This window comes from Puma concolor, chromosome B1 (genome assembly GCF_028749965.1).
Source record: "Puma concolor isolate L17-30 chromosome B1, mPumCon1.1.hap2, whole genome shotgun sequence".
Taxonomy (NCBI): domain Eukaryota; kingdom Metazoa; phylum Chordata; class Mammalia; order Carnivora; family Felidae; genus Puma; species Puma concolor.
Genome location: NC_141670.1, coordinates 117,845,373 through 117,864,456, shown reverse-complemented (window position 1 = coordinate 117,864,456; position 19,084 = coordinate 117,845,373). Strand labels below are relative to the sequence as shown.

General features: G+C 37.1%; 1 protein-coding gene across 8 annotated transcripts in view; it reads right to left on the bottom strand.

Annotated features, from left to right (window-relative positions):
- Positions 1–19,084, bottom strand: part of TBCK (TBC1 domain containing kinase) — a 223,839-nt gene that overhangs the window by 82,076 nt on the left and 122,679 nt on the right. For all 8 annotated transcript variants that reach the window (XR_015250307.1, XM_086704453.1, XM_086704452.1 and 5 more), the window contains 2 exons: positions 3,365–3,401; positions 1,688–1,849 (listed from right to left, as the gene is read on the bottom strand). Coding sequence is in view for 7 of the 8 variants with exons in the window: in XM_086704453.1 (XP_086560579.1) it covers positions 1,688–1,849; positions 3,365–3,401 (199 nt within the window). In the remaining variant the exon portion in view is untranslated. The remainder of the gene's footprint in view (positions 1–1,687; positions 1,850–3,364; positions 3,402–19,084) is intronic.

Sequence of the window (19,084 nt, the reverse complement as noted above, 5' to 3'; positions counted from 1 at the left end):
TCAGTCAGGAGGGGCAGAGAGAGAGGGAGACACAGAATCCGAAGCAGGCTCCAGGATCTGAGCTGTAAGCACAGAGCCTGACATGGGGCTAGACCTCACGGACCGTGAGGTCATGATCTGAGCCACCCAGGTGCCCCGGTAGAGTTTACCTTTTTAATAAGTCAGTTATAACAAGCATATTCTTATTTTCTGATTTCAGAAATAATAATTTTATTTTCATGGACAACCAGAGTTAATATTAACATGCCTATACAATATGACAACAGATTCTTCCATAAGTGTTTAACTGGTACATTTATGTATGAAATTGGAAAGGCATTAAATTTGCTTGATTTCAAAATGCACAATCAGCATTTGTGATTTTTTTTTTCTTTTTTAGAACTGACCAGAAAAAATTCTTTTAATCATAATCAATCATCTTCTGTTTACTTTGGCAAGTTGGAAATGAGAGCAAAATGTATGCAAGGTACAGACAGTATTCCTAGTTTGTGAAACTAGCTTCTTTGTTACCATTTAACATCAAAAGATTAAAAAAATAGTGCGATTTTCAAAAGGAATCTATCGCCCAGAAACAAATAATATAAGAAGTGAACTACTATTTCCTCATATACAAAATAATTTAATTAAACTTAGATAAGTTAGAAAGATGATGGTGGTACTTTCAATTTGGGGGAAAGAAGGAAGGAAAAATTTAAAAAAAAATTAAATTTTAAATTGTTATTATTTTCCCAAAAGGATGAAGACTTGCAACAACAGAGAGATGGTGAAGTACCAGATATAGATCATCAGCTAAAGATAAAAATCAGGGTAGGTAGCAGTTTCTTTTTCCTCTTGAGTGTGCTTAATAAATATGTAATCTTAAGGTACCTTTCTTTTGTTCTTCATTTGTTTTTTAAGCAAATTTAACTCTTAGATAACTAAATGTGTTTCTTATCAGCAGTTACTTGTGCCTAAAAATATGGAGAACAACAATAAACTCAGAAAAGGGTTGGAGCCAATGAAATGCTGCTTGAAGAAAGTAGAATTCTTCTACCTGAAAAAATTTTGGTTTCTGCAAAAATACAGTTTCATTTTTTAATTCCACAGATTGCTATATCCTAGGTGACCAGATTACTTTGATCTTTTCAGCCACAGCAGCAAAGTTTAGACCATAGTCATATTCCCTACATCCACACTTAACAAATTTAACACCTAGATTTACAAACTCCTCACTTGTGAATATAATATATAGCTTGTGATTTGCCCTCCAAAGGGGCAGTGTTTCCTTTCCTCAAACTGTCAAATTGTTACTAAGGAGCTATAGATAGGAGAGCAAAGTTCCATGTGAATTACATCTCTGTGTAAACACAGATTCTCAAACAAGTAGCCTTTACTTACTCTCTATCAGCTGAAGATTAAAAGGCGTGTCCTAAGATTAAAGGCAAATATGTCACTGCCCCCAGCTCTTTTACCCTTTTGGTGGCATCACTGACATAAAATTAAACCACAACAATCTAATATGACCCAGGTTTGGACCTGTGCTGGAAGAGCAGATGTGGTTACATGAGAGAGAGAATCCAGAGAAGGAAGTTGAAGCTCAAGAAGAGATTCTGAAAGTTTGGATGATTATTTTTGAAAAATGCTATAAGACTTCTCATTATTTTAGAATTAAATTTCATTTAGGGATTCCATTTATTTATATTTATACCTGGTAAATCAGAGAAGAGAAGAATGCACTCATTAAAGCCATTAGCCAAAAGCCGGTCCCGAAGCTGCTGGAGGATTGCTACTCCAATACAGAATGGGAAAGAGGAGTTCCCAAGGAGTAAGGTATCCCAGAGGTGGAAAATTTTGTGCAGTGGAAATACATCTGTAAAACAACAAAATATGAATACAATTAAATAAAATAAAAAGACAAAATTACAGAAATTAAAACAATAACAAGCTGTTTTACTAGACATGTTACAAATGGTTTATGGTCAAAACTAAGAACAAATATTGGGGCACGTTGGTGGCTCAGTCGGTTGAGCATCCAACTTTGGCTCAGGTCATGATCTCACAGCTCGTGAGTTCGAGGCCTGAGTCGGGCTCTGTGTTGACAGCTCAGAGTCTGAAGCCTGCTTCGGATTCTGTGTTTCCCTCTCTCTCTGCCCCTAACCCACTCGCATTCTCTGTCTCTCTCAAAAATAAATAAACATTAAAAAAACATTTAAAAAAAACCCACTAAGAACAAATACTACCAAAGTGTTTTTATAAAATGCTTATTTAGTTTTATAAAATGTTTATAAAAACTATTTTTGGTTTGGTTTCACAAAACACTTATGAAATTGTATATAATATTTATTGCTTCCTAAGGCATTTTTAAATATTAATAATCAGATTGGTCAAATAGATGACATTTTCTAACCTTTATCAATCCTGGTATAGTTGTTCCATTAATTATATTTCTTCATAGAATTTTCTTGTTATACGATTCTCACAAGCTTATTTACTTACATGAAATTTCGTATTGTTTTAGATTCAGTATTGTTACATTTCTATTATTCACTCTAAATAATAGCTTTATAGGGGCGCCTGGGTGGCGCAGTCGGTTAAGCGTCCGACTTCCAGGTCACGATCTCGCGGTCCGTGAGTTTGAGCCCCGCGTCAGGCTCTGGGCTGATGGCTCAGAGCCTGGAGCCTGTTTCCGATTCTGTGTCTCCCTCTCTCTCTGCCCCTCCCCCATTCAAGCTCTGTCTCTCTCTGTCCCAAAAATAATAAATAAACGTTGAAAAAAAAAATAATAGCTTTATTAAGTTCACGTAAAATTTTTTTTTCTATTTTTTGCAACTTTCTTTTTTACATTTAATGATACTGTGCATATTTTTCCAGGCCAATGCATAATCTACTTTAAATATGGTTATTCCATTTATCATAGTACATATTTAAGCAGAATGTCCACTGTATTCATACCTGTAACTGATTAAAGTATCACATACACATACTTTTTGATTTCTAGAGGAATTCTAGGTTTGGAAATAACAAAAGTGTTAGAGGATCTCTAAAAATTGAATCTCATTTGTTGTAAAAGTTGTCTTCCAAATCTTTATGTAAATATTATGTTAATTTCTTTTTCAACAAAAGGCAGAGATTTTATGAATGTCATGGCACATAAGGTAGGCATCCTAAACATCACTATATAACACTCATCCTATATTACACTTTTTGATATTCAGCAGTGAAAACAATTTAATTTTTTCTACCCAACTCTATTACATTAGAATTATATAAGGATGTTTATGTAATTAAATCTATTTAATATGACTATAGCTATAATATACTGGGGTAGAAAGGAGCTATCCTTTTGTCAATACAATATTAAAAGGAAAGGAAAAATTATACTTACGGGTAAACATGGTGAGAAACCAAGGGATGGCATAGAGCTATGGGTAGAAGAGGAAAGGGGTGCCATGCCGGGGACAGATAAAGAGGAAATAAAAGATAATTAGAATGGTTACCACTAAACTGAATGGTAAAAAATATTTTATACTTTGGTCTACTCCATTGATTAAAATAAAAATGTTGATAATTATAATTATTACCACAAATACTCTATTAAATAATATCATCTATTACAAATGCTATAGATGTCCCTTTCACCAAGGATTATTACACAGAATGTCTTCATTTCATCAAAGGAAATACTCAAGACTCTGACTAACCCAAACACAATACTTGCATGCTAATTCCAAGGATGAACTTTCAGGTTGCACAAAAATATTTTTGGGATTTTAATGGTCTTTATCAGTGTGGATTTACTCTTAGTATTTTCAAGAATTGATAAGATGGTTTTTGAAAAATGTCCAAAATGTCTCATAAGAAAGTATTCTGAAGCATATACTTTCTATTACCATTTTCTAAATTAACAGGAAGCTTCATAACAGACTAAAAGTAATAAGATTTAAAAATAAAATAAATTAGTTCTTTAACCGAGTGACAAATTTATTTTCCTAATTTTACTGTCTAGGAATGAAAATACACACACAGACATGCCCACATACTTGTATATATACTTTCAACGAATTTATTGACACTTTGGAAGTGAGAAATCATTCTTAATTTCTAAATGTAGAGTAAAATTTCCTTTGTCAGTAGCAAGTACTGAAAATCAGTAATAATATATAGAAAGATCTGAAAAGCTCTAATTTTATTTTACTTTCTGCATCAAAGCAGTCTACCATTAGACAAAGATTTCTATACTACCTATAGGGTTTAAATAAATATTCATCTAGGACCTATCAATTATGAAATTATGAATAGAGTAGCATATGTCTTTGCATAGCATACCACTGAGTATTTATGCTATCAAAATACCAGTCAAGAACCTTAAGTATTACTATATACTACACTGAAGTCTAAGTATTGTATGTGAAATAAAGCCCATTGCTCCCCACAAGATCATCATTTATATACACTGACACATAGTTCTTTCAAGCGACATTATAAAAGGGAAAACTGCAGAGGAATACAAAGGTATGTGACTTCACTGTAAAGAGTATGGGCTGTAGTAAACAATAAAATATAACAAAATCTGAACTCCTTAGCCTAATTTAAGTTTAAAAATAAAGTCACTAGGATGGTGGCGTAGGAGGACGGTGGGCTCACCGCGACCTGCGGTTAACTTAGATTCCACCCACACCTGCCTAAATAACCCAGAAAATCGCCAGAAGACTAGCAGAACGGATTCTCCGGAGTCAAGCGTAGACGACAGGTCCATGGAAGAGGGTAGGAAGGGCGGAGAGGCGGTGCGCGCTACACGACTAGCGGGAGGGAGGTAGGGTGGACGGGCAGCCCGCCGGCAAAGCAGAGCCCCTGACTCTGGCTTGCAAAAGCAGCGGAGTGTGTTTGGACAGCGAGCGGGACTTAACATCTGGCAGGCTGTAAGTTAACAGATCTGCTCAGACAGCGGGAGAGGTGGAGGACAATGGGAGGGAGAGTCGTTGGGCCCCGGATGACAGAGTACAGCTTGGCAGGGAACAAAGGTGCTCACCAGTGCCATCTCCCTCCCCCATCCCCCACCCAAAATCCCAAAGGGGACCAGTTCCTGCCAGGGAACTTGCTTGCACCGCGCAAACACCCAACGCTATGCTTCTGCGGATCCATTCCTCCGGGTCTGACTCCCTCCGGGTGCCGCAGGGCCCCTCCTGAAGCGGACCTCCGAAGGAAAAGCGAGCTGAGCCTACCCCTCCAGCCCCTGTGCACCTTGCCTATCCACCCAAGCTAATATGCCAGATCCCCAGCGCTACAAGTCTGGTAATGTGCAAGTAGCCCAGACGGGCCACGCCACCCTACAGTGAATCCCCCCCTGGGAGAGGGTAAGAGAAGGCACACACCAGTCTGACTGTGGCCCGAGCGGTAGGCAGACATCAGGTCTGACTGTGGCCACGCCCACCAACGCAAGTTATTCAAGACAGTGCAGGGGAAGTGCCCCACAGTTCCCAGCCACTCCAGGGACTTTCCAAAATGACGAAACGGAAGAATTCCCCTCAAAAGAAACTCCAGGAAATAACGACAGCTAACAAACCGATCAAAAACGATTTAAACACTATAACAGAAAGTGAATTTAGAATAGTAGTCATAAAACTAATCGCTGGGCTTGAAAACAGTATAAAGGACAGCAGAGAATCTATTGCTACAGAGATCAAGGGACTAAGGAACAGCCAGGAGGAGCTAAAAAATGCTATTAATGAGCTGCAAAATAAAATGGAGACGACAATGGCTCAGATTGAAGAGGCAGAGGAGAGAATAGGTGAACTGGAAGATAAAATTATGGAAAAAGAAGAAGCTGAGAAAAGAGAGATAAAAAAAATCCAGGAGTATGAGGGGAAAATTAGAGAACTAAGTGATGCACTAAAGAGAAATAATCTACGCATAATTGGTATTCCAAGGAGGAAGAGAGAGGGAAAGGTGCTGAAGGGGTACTTGAAGAAATAATAGCTGAGAACTTCCCTGATCTGGGGAAGGAAAAAGGCATTGAAATCCAAGAGGCACAGAGAACTCCCTTCAGACGTAACTTGAATCCATCTTCTGCATGACATATCATAGTGAAACTGGCAAAATACAAGGATAAAGAGAAAATTCTGAAAGCAACTAGGGATAAACGTGCTCTAACATATAAAGGGAGACCTATAAGACTCGTGACCAATCTCTCTACTGAAACTTGGCAGGCCAGAAAGGAATGGCAGGAAATCTTCAATGTGATGAACAGAAACAAATATGCAGCCGAGAATCCTTTATCCAGCAAATCTGTCATCTAGAATAGAAGGAGAGCTAAAGGTCTTCCCAAACAAACAAAAACTGAAGGAATTCATCACCACTAAACCAGCCCTACAAGAGATCCTCAGGGGGATCCTGTGAGACAAAGTACCAGAGACATCGCTACAAGCATGAAAACTACGGACATCACAATGACTCTAAACCCATATCTTTCTAAACTTATTTTTTTTATTTTTTATTTATTTATTTATTTATTTTTTAATTTATTTTTGGGACAGAGAGAGACAGAGCATGAACGGGGGAGGGGCAGAGAGAGAGGGAGACACAGAATCGGAAACAGGCTCCAGGCTCCGAGCCATCAGCCCAGAGCCTGACGCGGGGCTCGAACTCACGGACCGCGAGATTGTGACCTGGCTGAAGTCGGACGCTTAACCGACTGCGCCACCCAGGCGCCCCAAAACCCATATCTTTCTATAATAACACTGAATGTAAATGGACTAAATGCGCCAACCAAAAGACATAGGGTATCAGAATGGATAAAAAAACAAGACCCATCTATTTGCTGTCTACAAGAGACTCATTTTAGACCTGAGGACACCTTCATATTGAAAGTGAGGGGATGGAGAACTATCTATCATGCTACTGGAAGTCAAAAGAAAGCTGGAGTAGCCATACTTATATCAGACAAACTAGACTTTAAATTAAAGGCTGTAACAAGAGATGAAGAAGGGCATTATATAATAATTACACGGTCTATCCATCAAGAAGAACTAACAATTATAAATGTCTATGCACCAAATACGGGAGCCCCCAAATATATAAAACAATTACTCATAAACATAAGCAACCTTATTGATAAGAAGTGGTAATTGCAGGGGACTTTAACACCCCACTTACAGAAATGGATAGATCATCTAGACACACGGTCAATAAAGAAACAAGGGCCCTGAATGATACATTGGATCAGATGGACTTGACAGATATATTTAGAACTCTGCATCCCAAAGCAACAGAATATACTTTCTTCTCAAATGCACATGGAACTTTCTCCAAGATAGATCACATACTGGGTCACAAAACAGCACTTCATAAGTATACAAATTGAGATCATACCATGCATACTTTCAGACCACAATGCTATGAAGCTTGAAATCAACCACAGGAAAAAGTCTGGAAAACCTCCAAAAGCATGGAGGTTAAAGAACACCCTACTAAAGAATGAATGGGTCAACCAGACAATTAGAGAAGAAATTTAAAAAATATATGGAAACAAACGAAAATGAAAATACAACAATCCAAACGCTTTGGGATGCAGCAAAGGCAGTCCTGAGAGGAAAATACATTGCAATCCAGGCCTATCTCAAGAAACAAGAAAAATCCCAAATACAAAATCTAACAGCACACCTAAAGGAAATAGAAGCAGAGCAGCAAAGACACCCCAAACCCAGCAGAAGAAGAGAAATACTAAAGATCAGAGCAGATATAAACAATATACAATCTAAAAAAACTGTAGAGCAGGGGCGCCTGGGTGGCGCAGTCGGTTAAGCGTCCGACTTCAGCCAGGTCACGATCTCGCGGTCCGTGAGTTCGAGCCCCGCGTCAGGCTCTGGGCTGATGGCTCAGAGCCTGGAGCCTGTTTCCGATTCTGTGTCTCCCTCTCTCTCTGCTCCTCCCCCATTCATGCTCTGTCTCTCTGTCCCAAAAAAATAAATAAACGTTGAAAAAAAAAAAATTTAAAAAAAAAAAAACTGTAGAGCAGATCAATGAAACCAAGAGTTGGTTTTTTGAAAAAATAAACAAAATTGATAAACCTCTAGTCAGGCTTCTCAAAAAGAAAAGGGAGATGACCCAAATAGATAAAATCATGAATGGAAATGGAATTATTACAACCAATCCCTCAGAAATACAAGCAGTTATCAGGGAATACTATGAAAAATTATATGCCAACAAACTGGACAACCTGGAAGGAATGGACAAATTCCTAAACACCCACACACTTCCAAAACTCAAACAGGAGGAAATGGAAAACTTGAACAGACCCATAACTGGCAAAGAAATTGAATCAGTTATCAAAAATCTCCCAACAAATAAGAGTCCAGGACCAGATGGCTTCCCTGGGGAATTCTACCAGACATTTAAAGCAGAGATAATACCTATCCTTCTCAAGCTATTCCAAAAAATAGTAAGGGAAGGAAAACTTCCAGACTCATTCTATGAAGCCAGTATTACTTTGCTTCCTAAACCAGACAGAGACCCAGTAAAAAAAAAGAGAACTACAGGCCAATATCCTGATGAATATGGATGCAAAAATTCTCAGTAAGATACTAGCAAATCAAATTCAACAGCGTATAAAAAGAATTATTCACCATGATCAAGTGGGATTCATTCCTGGGATGCAGGGCTGGTTCAACATTCGCAAATGAATCAACATGATACATCACATTAATAAAAGAAAAGAACCATATGATCCTGTCAATCGATGCAGAAAAAGCATTTGACAAAATTCAGCATGCTTTCTTAATAAAAGCCCTCGAGAAAGTCAGGATAGGAGGAACATACTTAAACATCATAAAAGCCATTTATGAAAAGCCCACAGCGAATATCATCCTCAATGGGGAAAAACTGAGAGCCTTCCCCCTGAGATCAGGAACACGACAGGGATGTCCATGCTCACCACTGTTGTTTAACATAGTGCTGGAAGTGCTAGCATCAGCAAATAGACAACAAAAGGAAATCAAAGGCATCAAAATGGGCAAAGATGAAGTCAAGCTTTCACTTTTTGCAGATGACATGATATTATACATGGAAAATCCGATAGACTCCACCAAAAGTCTGCTAGAACTGATACATGAATTCAGCAAAGTCGCAGGATACAAAATCAATGTACAGAAATCAGTTGCATTCTTATACACTAATAATGAAGCAACAGAAAGACAAAGAAAGAAACTGATCCCATTCACAATTGCACCAAGAAGCATAAAATACCTAGGAATAAATCTAACCGAAGATGTACAAGATCTGTATCCTGAAAACTATAGAAAGCTTATGAAGGAAATTGAAGATATAAAGAAATGGAAAAACTTTCCGTGCTCATGGGTTGGAAGAATAAATATTGTTAAAATGTCAATACCACCAAAGCTATCTACACATTCAATGCAATCCCAATCAAAATTGCACCAGCATTCTTCTCGAAACTAGAACAAGAAATCCTAAAATTCATATGGAACCACAAAAGGCCCCGAATAGCCAAAGTAATTTTGAAGAAGAAGACCAAAGCAGGAGGCATCACAATCCCAGACTTTAGCCTCTACTACAATGCTGTCATCATCAAGACAGCATGGTATTGGCACAAAAACAGACACATAGACCAATGGAATAGAATAGAAACCCCAGAACTAGACCCACAAACGTATGGCCAACTAATTTTTGACAAAGCAGGAAAGAATATTCAATGGAAAAAAGACAGTCTTTTTAACAAATGGTGCTGGGAGAACTGGACAGCAACATGCAGAAGGTTGAAACTAGACCACTTTCTCACACCATTCACAAAAATAAACTCAAAATGGATAAAGGACTTGAATGTGAGACAGGAAACCATCAAAACCTTAGAGGAGAAAGCAGGAAAAGCCCCCTCTGACCGCAGCCGCAGCAATTTCTTGACACATCCCCAAAGGCAAGGGAATTAAAAGCAAAATGAACTATTGGGACTTCTTGAAGATAAAAAGCTTCCGCACAGCAAAGGAAACAACCAACAAAACTAAAAGGCAACCAACGGAATGGGAAAAGATATTTGCAAATGACCTATCAGATAAAGGGCTAGTATCCAAAATCTATAAAGAGCTCACCAAACTCCACACCCAAAAAACAATCCAGTGAAGAAATGGGCAGAAAACATGAATAGACACTTCTCTAAAGAAGACATCCAGATGGCCAACAGGCACATGAAAAGATGCTCAATGTCGCTCCTCATCAGGGAAATACAAATAAAACCACACTCAGATATCACCCCACGCCAGTCAGAGTGGCCAAAATGAACAAATCAGGAGACTATAGATGCTGGCGAGGATGTGGAGAAACAGGAACCCTCTTGCACTGTTGGTGGGAATGCAAACTGGTGCAGCCACTCTGGAAAACAGTGTGGAAGTTCCTCAAAAAATTAAAAATAGGTCTACTCTATGACCCAGCAGTAGCACTGCTAGGAATTGACCCAAGGGATACAGGAGTACTGATGCATAGGGGCACTTGTACCCCAATATTTTAGCAGCACTCTCAACAATAGCCAAATTGTGGAAAAAGCCTAAATTTCCATCAACTGATGAACAGATAAAGAAATTGTGGTTTAATACACAATGGAATACTACTTGGCAATGACAAAGAATGAATACGGCCCTTTGTAGCAACGTGGATGGAACTGGAGAGTGTGATGCTAAGTGAAGTAAGCTATACAGAGAAAGACAGATACCATATGTTTTCACTCTTATGTGGATCCTGAGAAACTTAACAGAAACCCATGGGGGAGGGGAAGGAAAAAAAAAGAAAAAAAAGAGGTTAGAGGGGGAGAGAGAGCCAAAGCATAAGAGACTCTAAAAAACTGAAAACAAACTGAGGGTTGATGGGGGGTGGAAGGGAGGGTAGGGTAGGTGATGGGCATTGAAGAGGGCATCTTTTGGGATGAGCACTGGGTGTTGTATGGAAACTAATTTGACAAATTTCATATAATAAAAAAAAAAAAAAGGAGGGAATCAAGTACTGAAAAAAATAAAAATAAAGTCACTAAATATTAGTCTCATCACTATTATTTAACATTTTTTCTTTAAAGGACATGACATAAATTATATTACAATACCTCTACCCTTCTGATCAAAGCCAATTATTTTGTCATTAGGAATCTTATATGAATTACTTCAGCAACACACTAACAATATGTTTTGCCACATAGTGAAGAGGGCATGTGTATGAGGAAACTACACAAAGCACGGAAGGAATAACTGGAAAAGATCAGAGGGAAAACTCGCCAGGCTCACACAAAGCCAGGAATAATTCATCTTACCACCAGTCAGAACAAACAAACAAACAATCTGTAATAAACAAGGAACTGGGTAGAGTACTCAAAAATAGCCTTAATAATATTAGCGTAATTATGCTTTCAAACTATGCTGCTCTAGTCTTAATAAACCTTAGAGGCAAGCCTTGAAAGGATCAAATTGTGTCAGTATTAGTTAGCCACAACTCAAAATAAAGCTCAAGGATATTTACAAGAATAGAAAAATATCCAATATTCAACAAGGTAAAATTCACAATGACTGGAATCTAATTTTAAAAATACCAGTAATAAAAAGTAGCAAAAAAAAAAAAAGATGCATATGAGGAGAAAAATCATTGCCTCAAAATGTACACAGAACTGACATAAATGTTTGTAATAGCAGGAAATGACAGTAAAATACTTTTTATAACTGTATTTCTTATGTTCAAAAAGCTAAGGATGTTCATGTTAAGTAAAGACATGGCAGGTACAAAAAACAATCCCAAATCAAACTTTTAGAGATGAAAAGTACAGTGTTTGAAAGAAAAAATATCCTGGATGGGATTAAGCAGATCAGACATTGCAGATAAAAAAAATGGTAAACTCAGAAACATCAAAATAGAACATATGCAATGAAACAAAAAAACACCCAAGCATCAGCGAGTAACTTCAATCGGCCAAATATATATGTACTAGCGACACCAAAGGAGAGAAAGAAGAGAGGGGACAGAACAAATATTTGTTTGAACAAATAATAGTTTGAACATTTTCCAAATTTGATGAAAACTATAAACTAATAGATCTAATAACTTCAAGATCCCAAACCATGAAGAAAACCACACCAAGGCACATTGTACTCAAATTTCTCAAAATCAGTGGTAAAGAGAAAATTTACACCATATCTAGAGAAAAAAAAAAACAAACAAAAACATTATGTAAGACTATCAATGAGAAGAATGTTTTCTTCTCCAAAAATGTTTTCTTATCAGTGCACAACAAATGGCAGTGGAGTAACATTTTAAAAATATTAAAAAATGTGTCCATATAGAACCGTATGCTCAGCAAAAATATCTTTCAAAGACAAAAGGTGAAATAAAGACTGTTTCACACACACACAAACTGAAAAAGTTCATCAGCAGCAGTCCTGTACTGTAAGAAATGCTGAAGAAGTCTTCTGGGCAGAAGGAAAATGATACCAGATGGAAATCTAGATCTACACAGAAGAATGAAGAGACACAGGGGTTGTAATTGTGTATGTGGCAGAATATAACGAACTTATTTTTGAAAAAGCTTTTAAAAGTAGCTGACTCTTTAAAGCAAAAATAACTTATTGTGGGGTTTATAACATGTAGAAATAAAACATAGGACAACTGTAATACAAACACTGGGAGGGGAAAATGGAAGTACACATTGTAAAGTATTTGTACTATCTGTGAAGTGATATATTATTTGAATGCAAACTGTAGAAATGTAAAGAATTATAATAGAAACCAGAATTTCTTAACTTCATCACTATTCACATTTTAGGTTAGATAACTTTTGCTTGGGAATGTCCTTTGTATTTTAAGATTATTGCAGCAATCCGGCCTCCACCCACCAGATGCCAGTAGCATTAACCCAGTTTTGTGAAAAATATCTCCACACATTGCTAAAAATCCTCTGGGAGGGAAAGCTGCCTATTTGAGGACCACTGTATAAATCCTAAGGAAACCAATTAAAAAACACAACTAAGCGTCACCTAACATGTCAACAAGGGAGATAAAATAAAATCACAGAAAAAATGTCCAATGAATTCAAAGAAGGCAAATAAAAAGGAAAAAGAAAAGAAAGAATTGATGGGAGAATGGAATAAAAATACCAAATGGTAGATTTAAAGGCAACCGTATCAGTAATCACACAAAAAGCAAATGGTTCTTGTGATGACTGATTTTATGTGTCACCTTGACTGACATGGGGTGTCCATTTATTAAACCTTATTCTGATTGTGTCTCTGAGAGTGTTTCTGGATGAGATCAACAGGTTGAATCAGCAGATTTGGTAAAGCAGATTACTCTCCCTTATGTGAGTGGGCCTTAGGCGATTTGTTGGAGCTCTAAATAGAACAGAAGGCAGAGTAAGGGAGAACTCACTCTCTGCCTGACTGATAGGATATAGCAGTGAACAAAATATATAGTTTCAGCCTTACAGGGGTTCATTAAGTAGATGTTCATTAAATATTCTTTCATTTCACTCCAGTTAGGTTCTTTCCTCCACTTCACCACCAAAATTGCTCTTATCTTGGTCATCAAAGACTTCCCTGTTGCTACGTCTAATGGCCAGTTCTCACTCTCAATCCTTCTTTACCCATCATCAGGGTTTGACATAGTTAGCTACTCTAACCTTCTCAAAACATGCCCCACCCATTTGAGTTCCAAGATATCACATTCATCTAGTTTTCTTACTTTTCTGACTGTTACTCCATCTCCTTTGTTGGTTCTTCTTCATCTCCCAGATTTAACTATTGGCATGCCCTATCTCCTTGGATTTTCTATTTTTCTCCAGATGATTATGTATAAATAGTGCGAGGACTCCCATTTTTATAGCTCTATCCCAGACCTCTCCCCTGAATTGCAAACCTCCGCATCCAAATGCCAGCTTGACATTTCCACTTGTATGGCTAACAGATATACATATCATGTCCCAAACTGAGCTCCTGAGACTTGTTCAAAATCTCTGCCTTCAAGTATAGTCTTCCAAATCTCAGTTAAGAACAACTCTATTCTTCCAATTGCTCAGATAAAAAATTCTGGAATCATTCTTAACTCCTCTTTCTCCCACAGTGTACATTTGTCACCAGCAATCCTGCTAGCTCGACCTTTGGAACTGATCTAGAATGTAACAACTCCTTACCACCCCTACCACTAACTTTCTGATTCAAGTCCCTCTTGCCTAGATTATTACACTAGTGTATGATCAACTTTTTAAAGTTCCATCCTTGCCCCTCCTTGGGTTTCTCTTACCATAAAAACCAGAATGATCTTGTTAAAATGTTTAGATCAGAACGTGTCATTCCTCTGCTAAATAGAATACAGTGGCTTTTCACCACTGACAGTAAAAACTAAAGTCTTAACTATGTAATATATTTTGATGTAAAATTCGGTCCTCTGACTCTCATCTCCTTCCTTGTTCATTGGGCTCCAGTCACATTGGTCTCCTGGGCTGTTCCTTCAACATCCCTGGCATGCTTACACCTCAGGGCTTTAGCACTTGCTGTTGCCTCTGCTTCACTGCTCTTTCCCTCAGTTCCTAAAGCCACTTATTCAAAAGCCAGTTTTTCTGTGAGGCTTTCCCTGACTCCCTTCCTGACTCTCTTTCCTTTTCTCTTCTCTTCTCTTTTCCCCTCTCTTCTCCTTTCCTTCCTTCCTTCTCTCTCTCTCTCTCTTCTCTCTGTCCCTCCCTCAAGTTTTTAATTCCAATTAGTTAACAGTTATATTAGTTTCAGGTGTACAATATAGTGATTCAACAATTCCATAAATCACTGGGCATTCATCAGGACAAGTGTACTCGTTAAGTCCCATCACCTGTTTAACCCATTCCCTTACTCCCCTCCCCTGACTACCTTATTTAAAAATTCAATTTCTTCTTCTTCTGAACACTTAACATCCATGTCCCTACTATAGTTTGTTTTTTTTTTTTTCCCTCTTTGGTACTTACCACTATCTAACATATCTATTAGTATATTTATCTTTATTATCTATTTTTTATTTTATTGTCTTTTTAAAAATTTTATCTTTTGGGGCACCTGGGTGGCTCAGTCGGTTAAAGCGGCCGACTTTGGCTCAGGTCATGATTTCGCGGTCTGTGAGTTCGAGCCCCCCGTCGGGCTCTGTGCTGACAGCTCAGAGCCTGGAGCCTGTTTCAGATTCTGTGTCTCCCTGTCTCTGACCCTCCCCCGTTCATGTTCTGTCTCTCTCTGTCTCAAAAATAAATAAACGTTAAAAAAAATTATCTTTTTATTGTCTGCCCCCCACTAGAATATAAATTCAATGAGAGCAGAGTTTTTGTCTGTGTGTTTTTTTTTTTTTTTTAACATATCCAGGGCCTAGGAAAATGAGCAGCACATAGTAGGCACTCAGATATTTGTTGAAAGAAAGAATAAAATATATAATGAAGATAACTGAAAGGGAGAGATTAAAAGATCCAGATATGAGATTATACACTTTCTTGAGAATTTTTCAATATATATGAAATAATGAGAAATATGAAATAATGAGAAATAATGGATAATATATACATATATATATCCTCAATATTAAAAAGTGGAAAGTACTGAAAAAACACTAAACTTAAAAATTTGAATTATGTGCCTATACTTTGACAATTATGAAAAGTTATTAGAAATAAGTGAAGTGAAGCATATTCTAATATTTGAAAAGTAATAATTAATTCAAGTTGAAACATTTCTTTAATATGTAACAACTTTTAGGTGCTCACTATCACCAGTTACCTCTTATCAACTAAAGTCAGGTAAATAAATAGGTAATATATTCTGTGAGATTGTAATGCCAGTTATTTATTTTATTTATTCTTTTTTCTTCCTTTTAAAATATTAACTGATAATTTAATCTTAAATAACTTCTTAGGATATTGGTACATCTTCATGTTATAGTCTGATACATGAAAAAGACAGTATAACACAATTTTGAATCCTGGTTCGGGTTTTAATTTTTTAAAAAGCAATTAAATAATGAAATATTTATTGAAGATATAAAAATATATATAACATTAGTCTTATTAACTTAGAGATATTATTAACTTTTCCTGATTTAAAAATGGAAACTGAGACCCAACGAAAAAAAATCAGACATGCTTTAGCTATTTTCTCTAGATCACTGAATTATTTTCCTGATTTGGCATAGTAGTAGTTGACTAAGAGTCAGCTGAGTAAATGCTGCCCCCTAGCTATAGCAAAAAAGAATAGTGACATTTAGTATTTCAGGAGGTCTTTTCAAATCACCTGCTAGTATCAAAATTACAAACATCAACAGGAAAAACAAAGGCAGGAGGATCATTAACATGATTTTGAAGGGTAGAAAATTACAGCTTAACAGGCTGTAAAAGTATACAAATATAAAAGATTTAAAAGAGGAAGTATTTCTTATAAATAAAAAGATTTTGGATGAATCTTTTGTCAAATGAATTTTTTTTTTCAACGTTTTTTATTTATTTTTGGAACAGAGAGAGACAAAGCATGAACGGGGGAGGGGCAGAGAGAGAGGGAGACACAGAATCGGAAACAGGCTCCAGGCTCCGAGCCATCAGCCCAGAGCCCGACGCGGGGCTCGAACTCACGGACCGCGAGATCGTGACCTGGCTGAAGTCGGACGCTTAACCGACTGCGCCACCCAGGCGCCCCTCAAATGAATTTTTTATATACATATTGCATATTGTCTCTCTCCTATTGATATTTTAATTTATATTTTTACTAATTTTATGTATTATAAAAATAACTTATTTTTTATTATTTGCATTATATGTAATATAATAAAATTATTATTATTATTATAAAAGGAAGTCCCTTCCAGTTGACTTTTTTTTTTTTTTAATATTTAAAGTTTATTTTTGAGAGAGTGCGAGACAGTGTGAGAGGCAGAGGGGCAGAGAGAGAGGAGACACAGAATCTGAAGCAGGCTCCAGGCTCTGAGCTGTCAGCACAGAGCCCAATGCAGGCCTCGAACTCAGGAACCATGAGATCATGACCTGAGCTGAGGTCAGATGCTTAACTGACTGAGCCACCCAGGCGCCCCTCTATTTGATTTTCTTAATCTATCTTCTTATTAGCATACTATATTTTCTTTTAATCTCAAGTCAGAAGTATTTTTACATTTAAGTTACCATAAGCCACCACTGTAAAATACATTTTCACCATTAGTTTTATGTCTCACAATGACGCTCTGCTTAAGGGAAATTAATATTTAGCTACTCAAGAAAGAATGCTTGAAAATCAGCAGGTTTTTATTGTTGTTTAGCAGCAGTAGAGACTCTGAAATATTTTCTTGAAACCCTAGACTTTGTGATCTGGTAGTTATATATCTCTTTAAACCTTTAGGATAGCTGTGAAGATTAGTTAATGGATCTAAAACACCTGGCAGAGAACGTATCAGACATCAGTATAGGAAACATAATGATCATTATTAAGTCCAGAAGCTTTTGTAATAAAAAAGTATTTCTAACAGCCCAAAAGTCTGGGGTCTTATGAGACTATCTAAAAAAAGACACACACATTATGGAATAAGGAGGGCAGGAGTGGAAGGTAGAGAGAAGAGAACCCTAAGCACTGGGAACTGCGTATGTTTAACAGGTAGACTCAATAAAGATAAGGCTAAAGTATTTACACTCCTGCTGGTTCTCAGAATCAACATTCCTCAATCCCATGAAGCTACTTTTGAGCTCACAAAATTTCAAATATTCTTACATCAATTCTTTTTCTTCTACTTTCCAAATTTTACAGCATCTTATATTTTGTCTATGTCTGACTTACTATTGTCCTCTTAGCTACAGATAGTATGACAAGGCTTGCTACAAAAGAAAATTCTTTAAAGATGCTCCATAAGATTTGTATTGTTCCACTGTGCCACTCATTTTCAAAAGACTATTATCTTTTTCAACAATGAAAAAAATGATGCCTTATGCTAAATCAGGATAAATTCAGTGGAATGGGAAAGTCAGTGGAATGGGAAAGGGTATCACATAAAAAAATATGTAGTAAAAGCAAAAGCAGTACTAAACAGCTCTCATTTAACAGTACTCCCCGGGGGCGCCTGGGTGGCGCCTGGGTGGCGCAGTCGGTTGGGCGTCCGACTTCAGCCAGGTCACGATCTCGCGGTCCGTGGGTTCGAGCCCCGCGTCGGGCTCTGGGCTGATGGCTCAGAGCCTGGAGCCTGTTTCCGATTCTGTGTCTCCCTCTCTCTCTGCCCCTCCCCTGTTCATGCTCTGTCTCTCTCTGTCCCAAAAATGAATAAACGTTGAAAAAAAAAAAGAAAAAAAAAACAAAACAGTACTCCCCGTCTTCTATCTTTTTAGAACTGTGGGCAAATACCTTCTGATACAGAACCTACCTTCATTTCCATAACTACCATTATGACAGAACAAGAGTGAGGAGAAAAAAATTATAAATCTATAAGATAACAGGATTCACAAAGCAACTCTTTAGGATATATTAAACAGAAAAAAAATGTATTCTGATATTTTTGTGAACCAGTAACCTTTATTTTTTTTTAATGTTTATTTATTTTTGAGAGAGAGCACATGGGGGGGAGGGGCAGAAAGAGAGGGAGACAGAGTCCGAAGCAGGGTCTGCACAAAGCCTGAGGTGGGGCTCCAACTCAGGAACCCTGAGATCATGACCTGAGCAAAAGTCGGATGTTTAACCAACTGAACCACCCAGGTGCACCTAATTTCAGATTATTGCAGAAGAACAGAACTTTCTGTGATAAAGGAAATATTCTACAGTTGTTTTAAAAAAAGTTTTGTAAAGCCTCAAATACTTACACCCCCAATATTACACGATAAACATTACTCTTGATATATTTCTGTGTATTTATAACTAAAATTTTAAATATTTATAGCAGAACTGGATATTACACTTGCTATTTTGTGAAGTGCTATATATAATTAAACTGAAGAAAAAATAGGAGTAAAACAGAACATTTGCTACTTTATTTACCATAAGAGACAATAGTTTCTAAAGATCCAGTTAAAATTGATTAAAAAAGGAACAGGAAAACTTCAGGCTGAAGTATTACCTACTGATTATGTTTTGAAAGATTACAATATTATTACACTTAT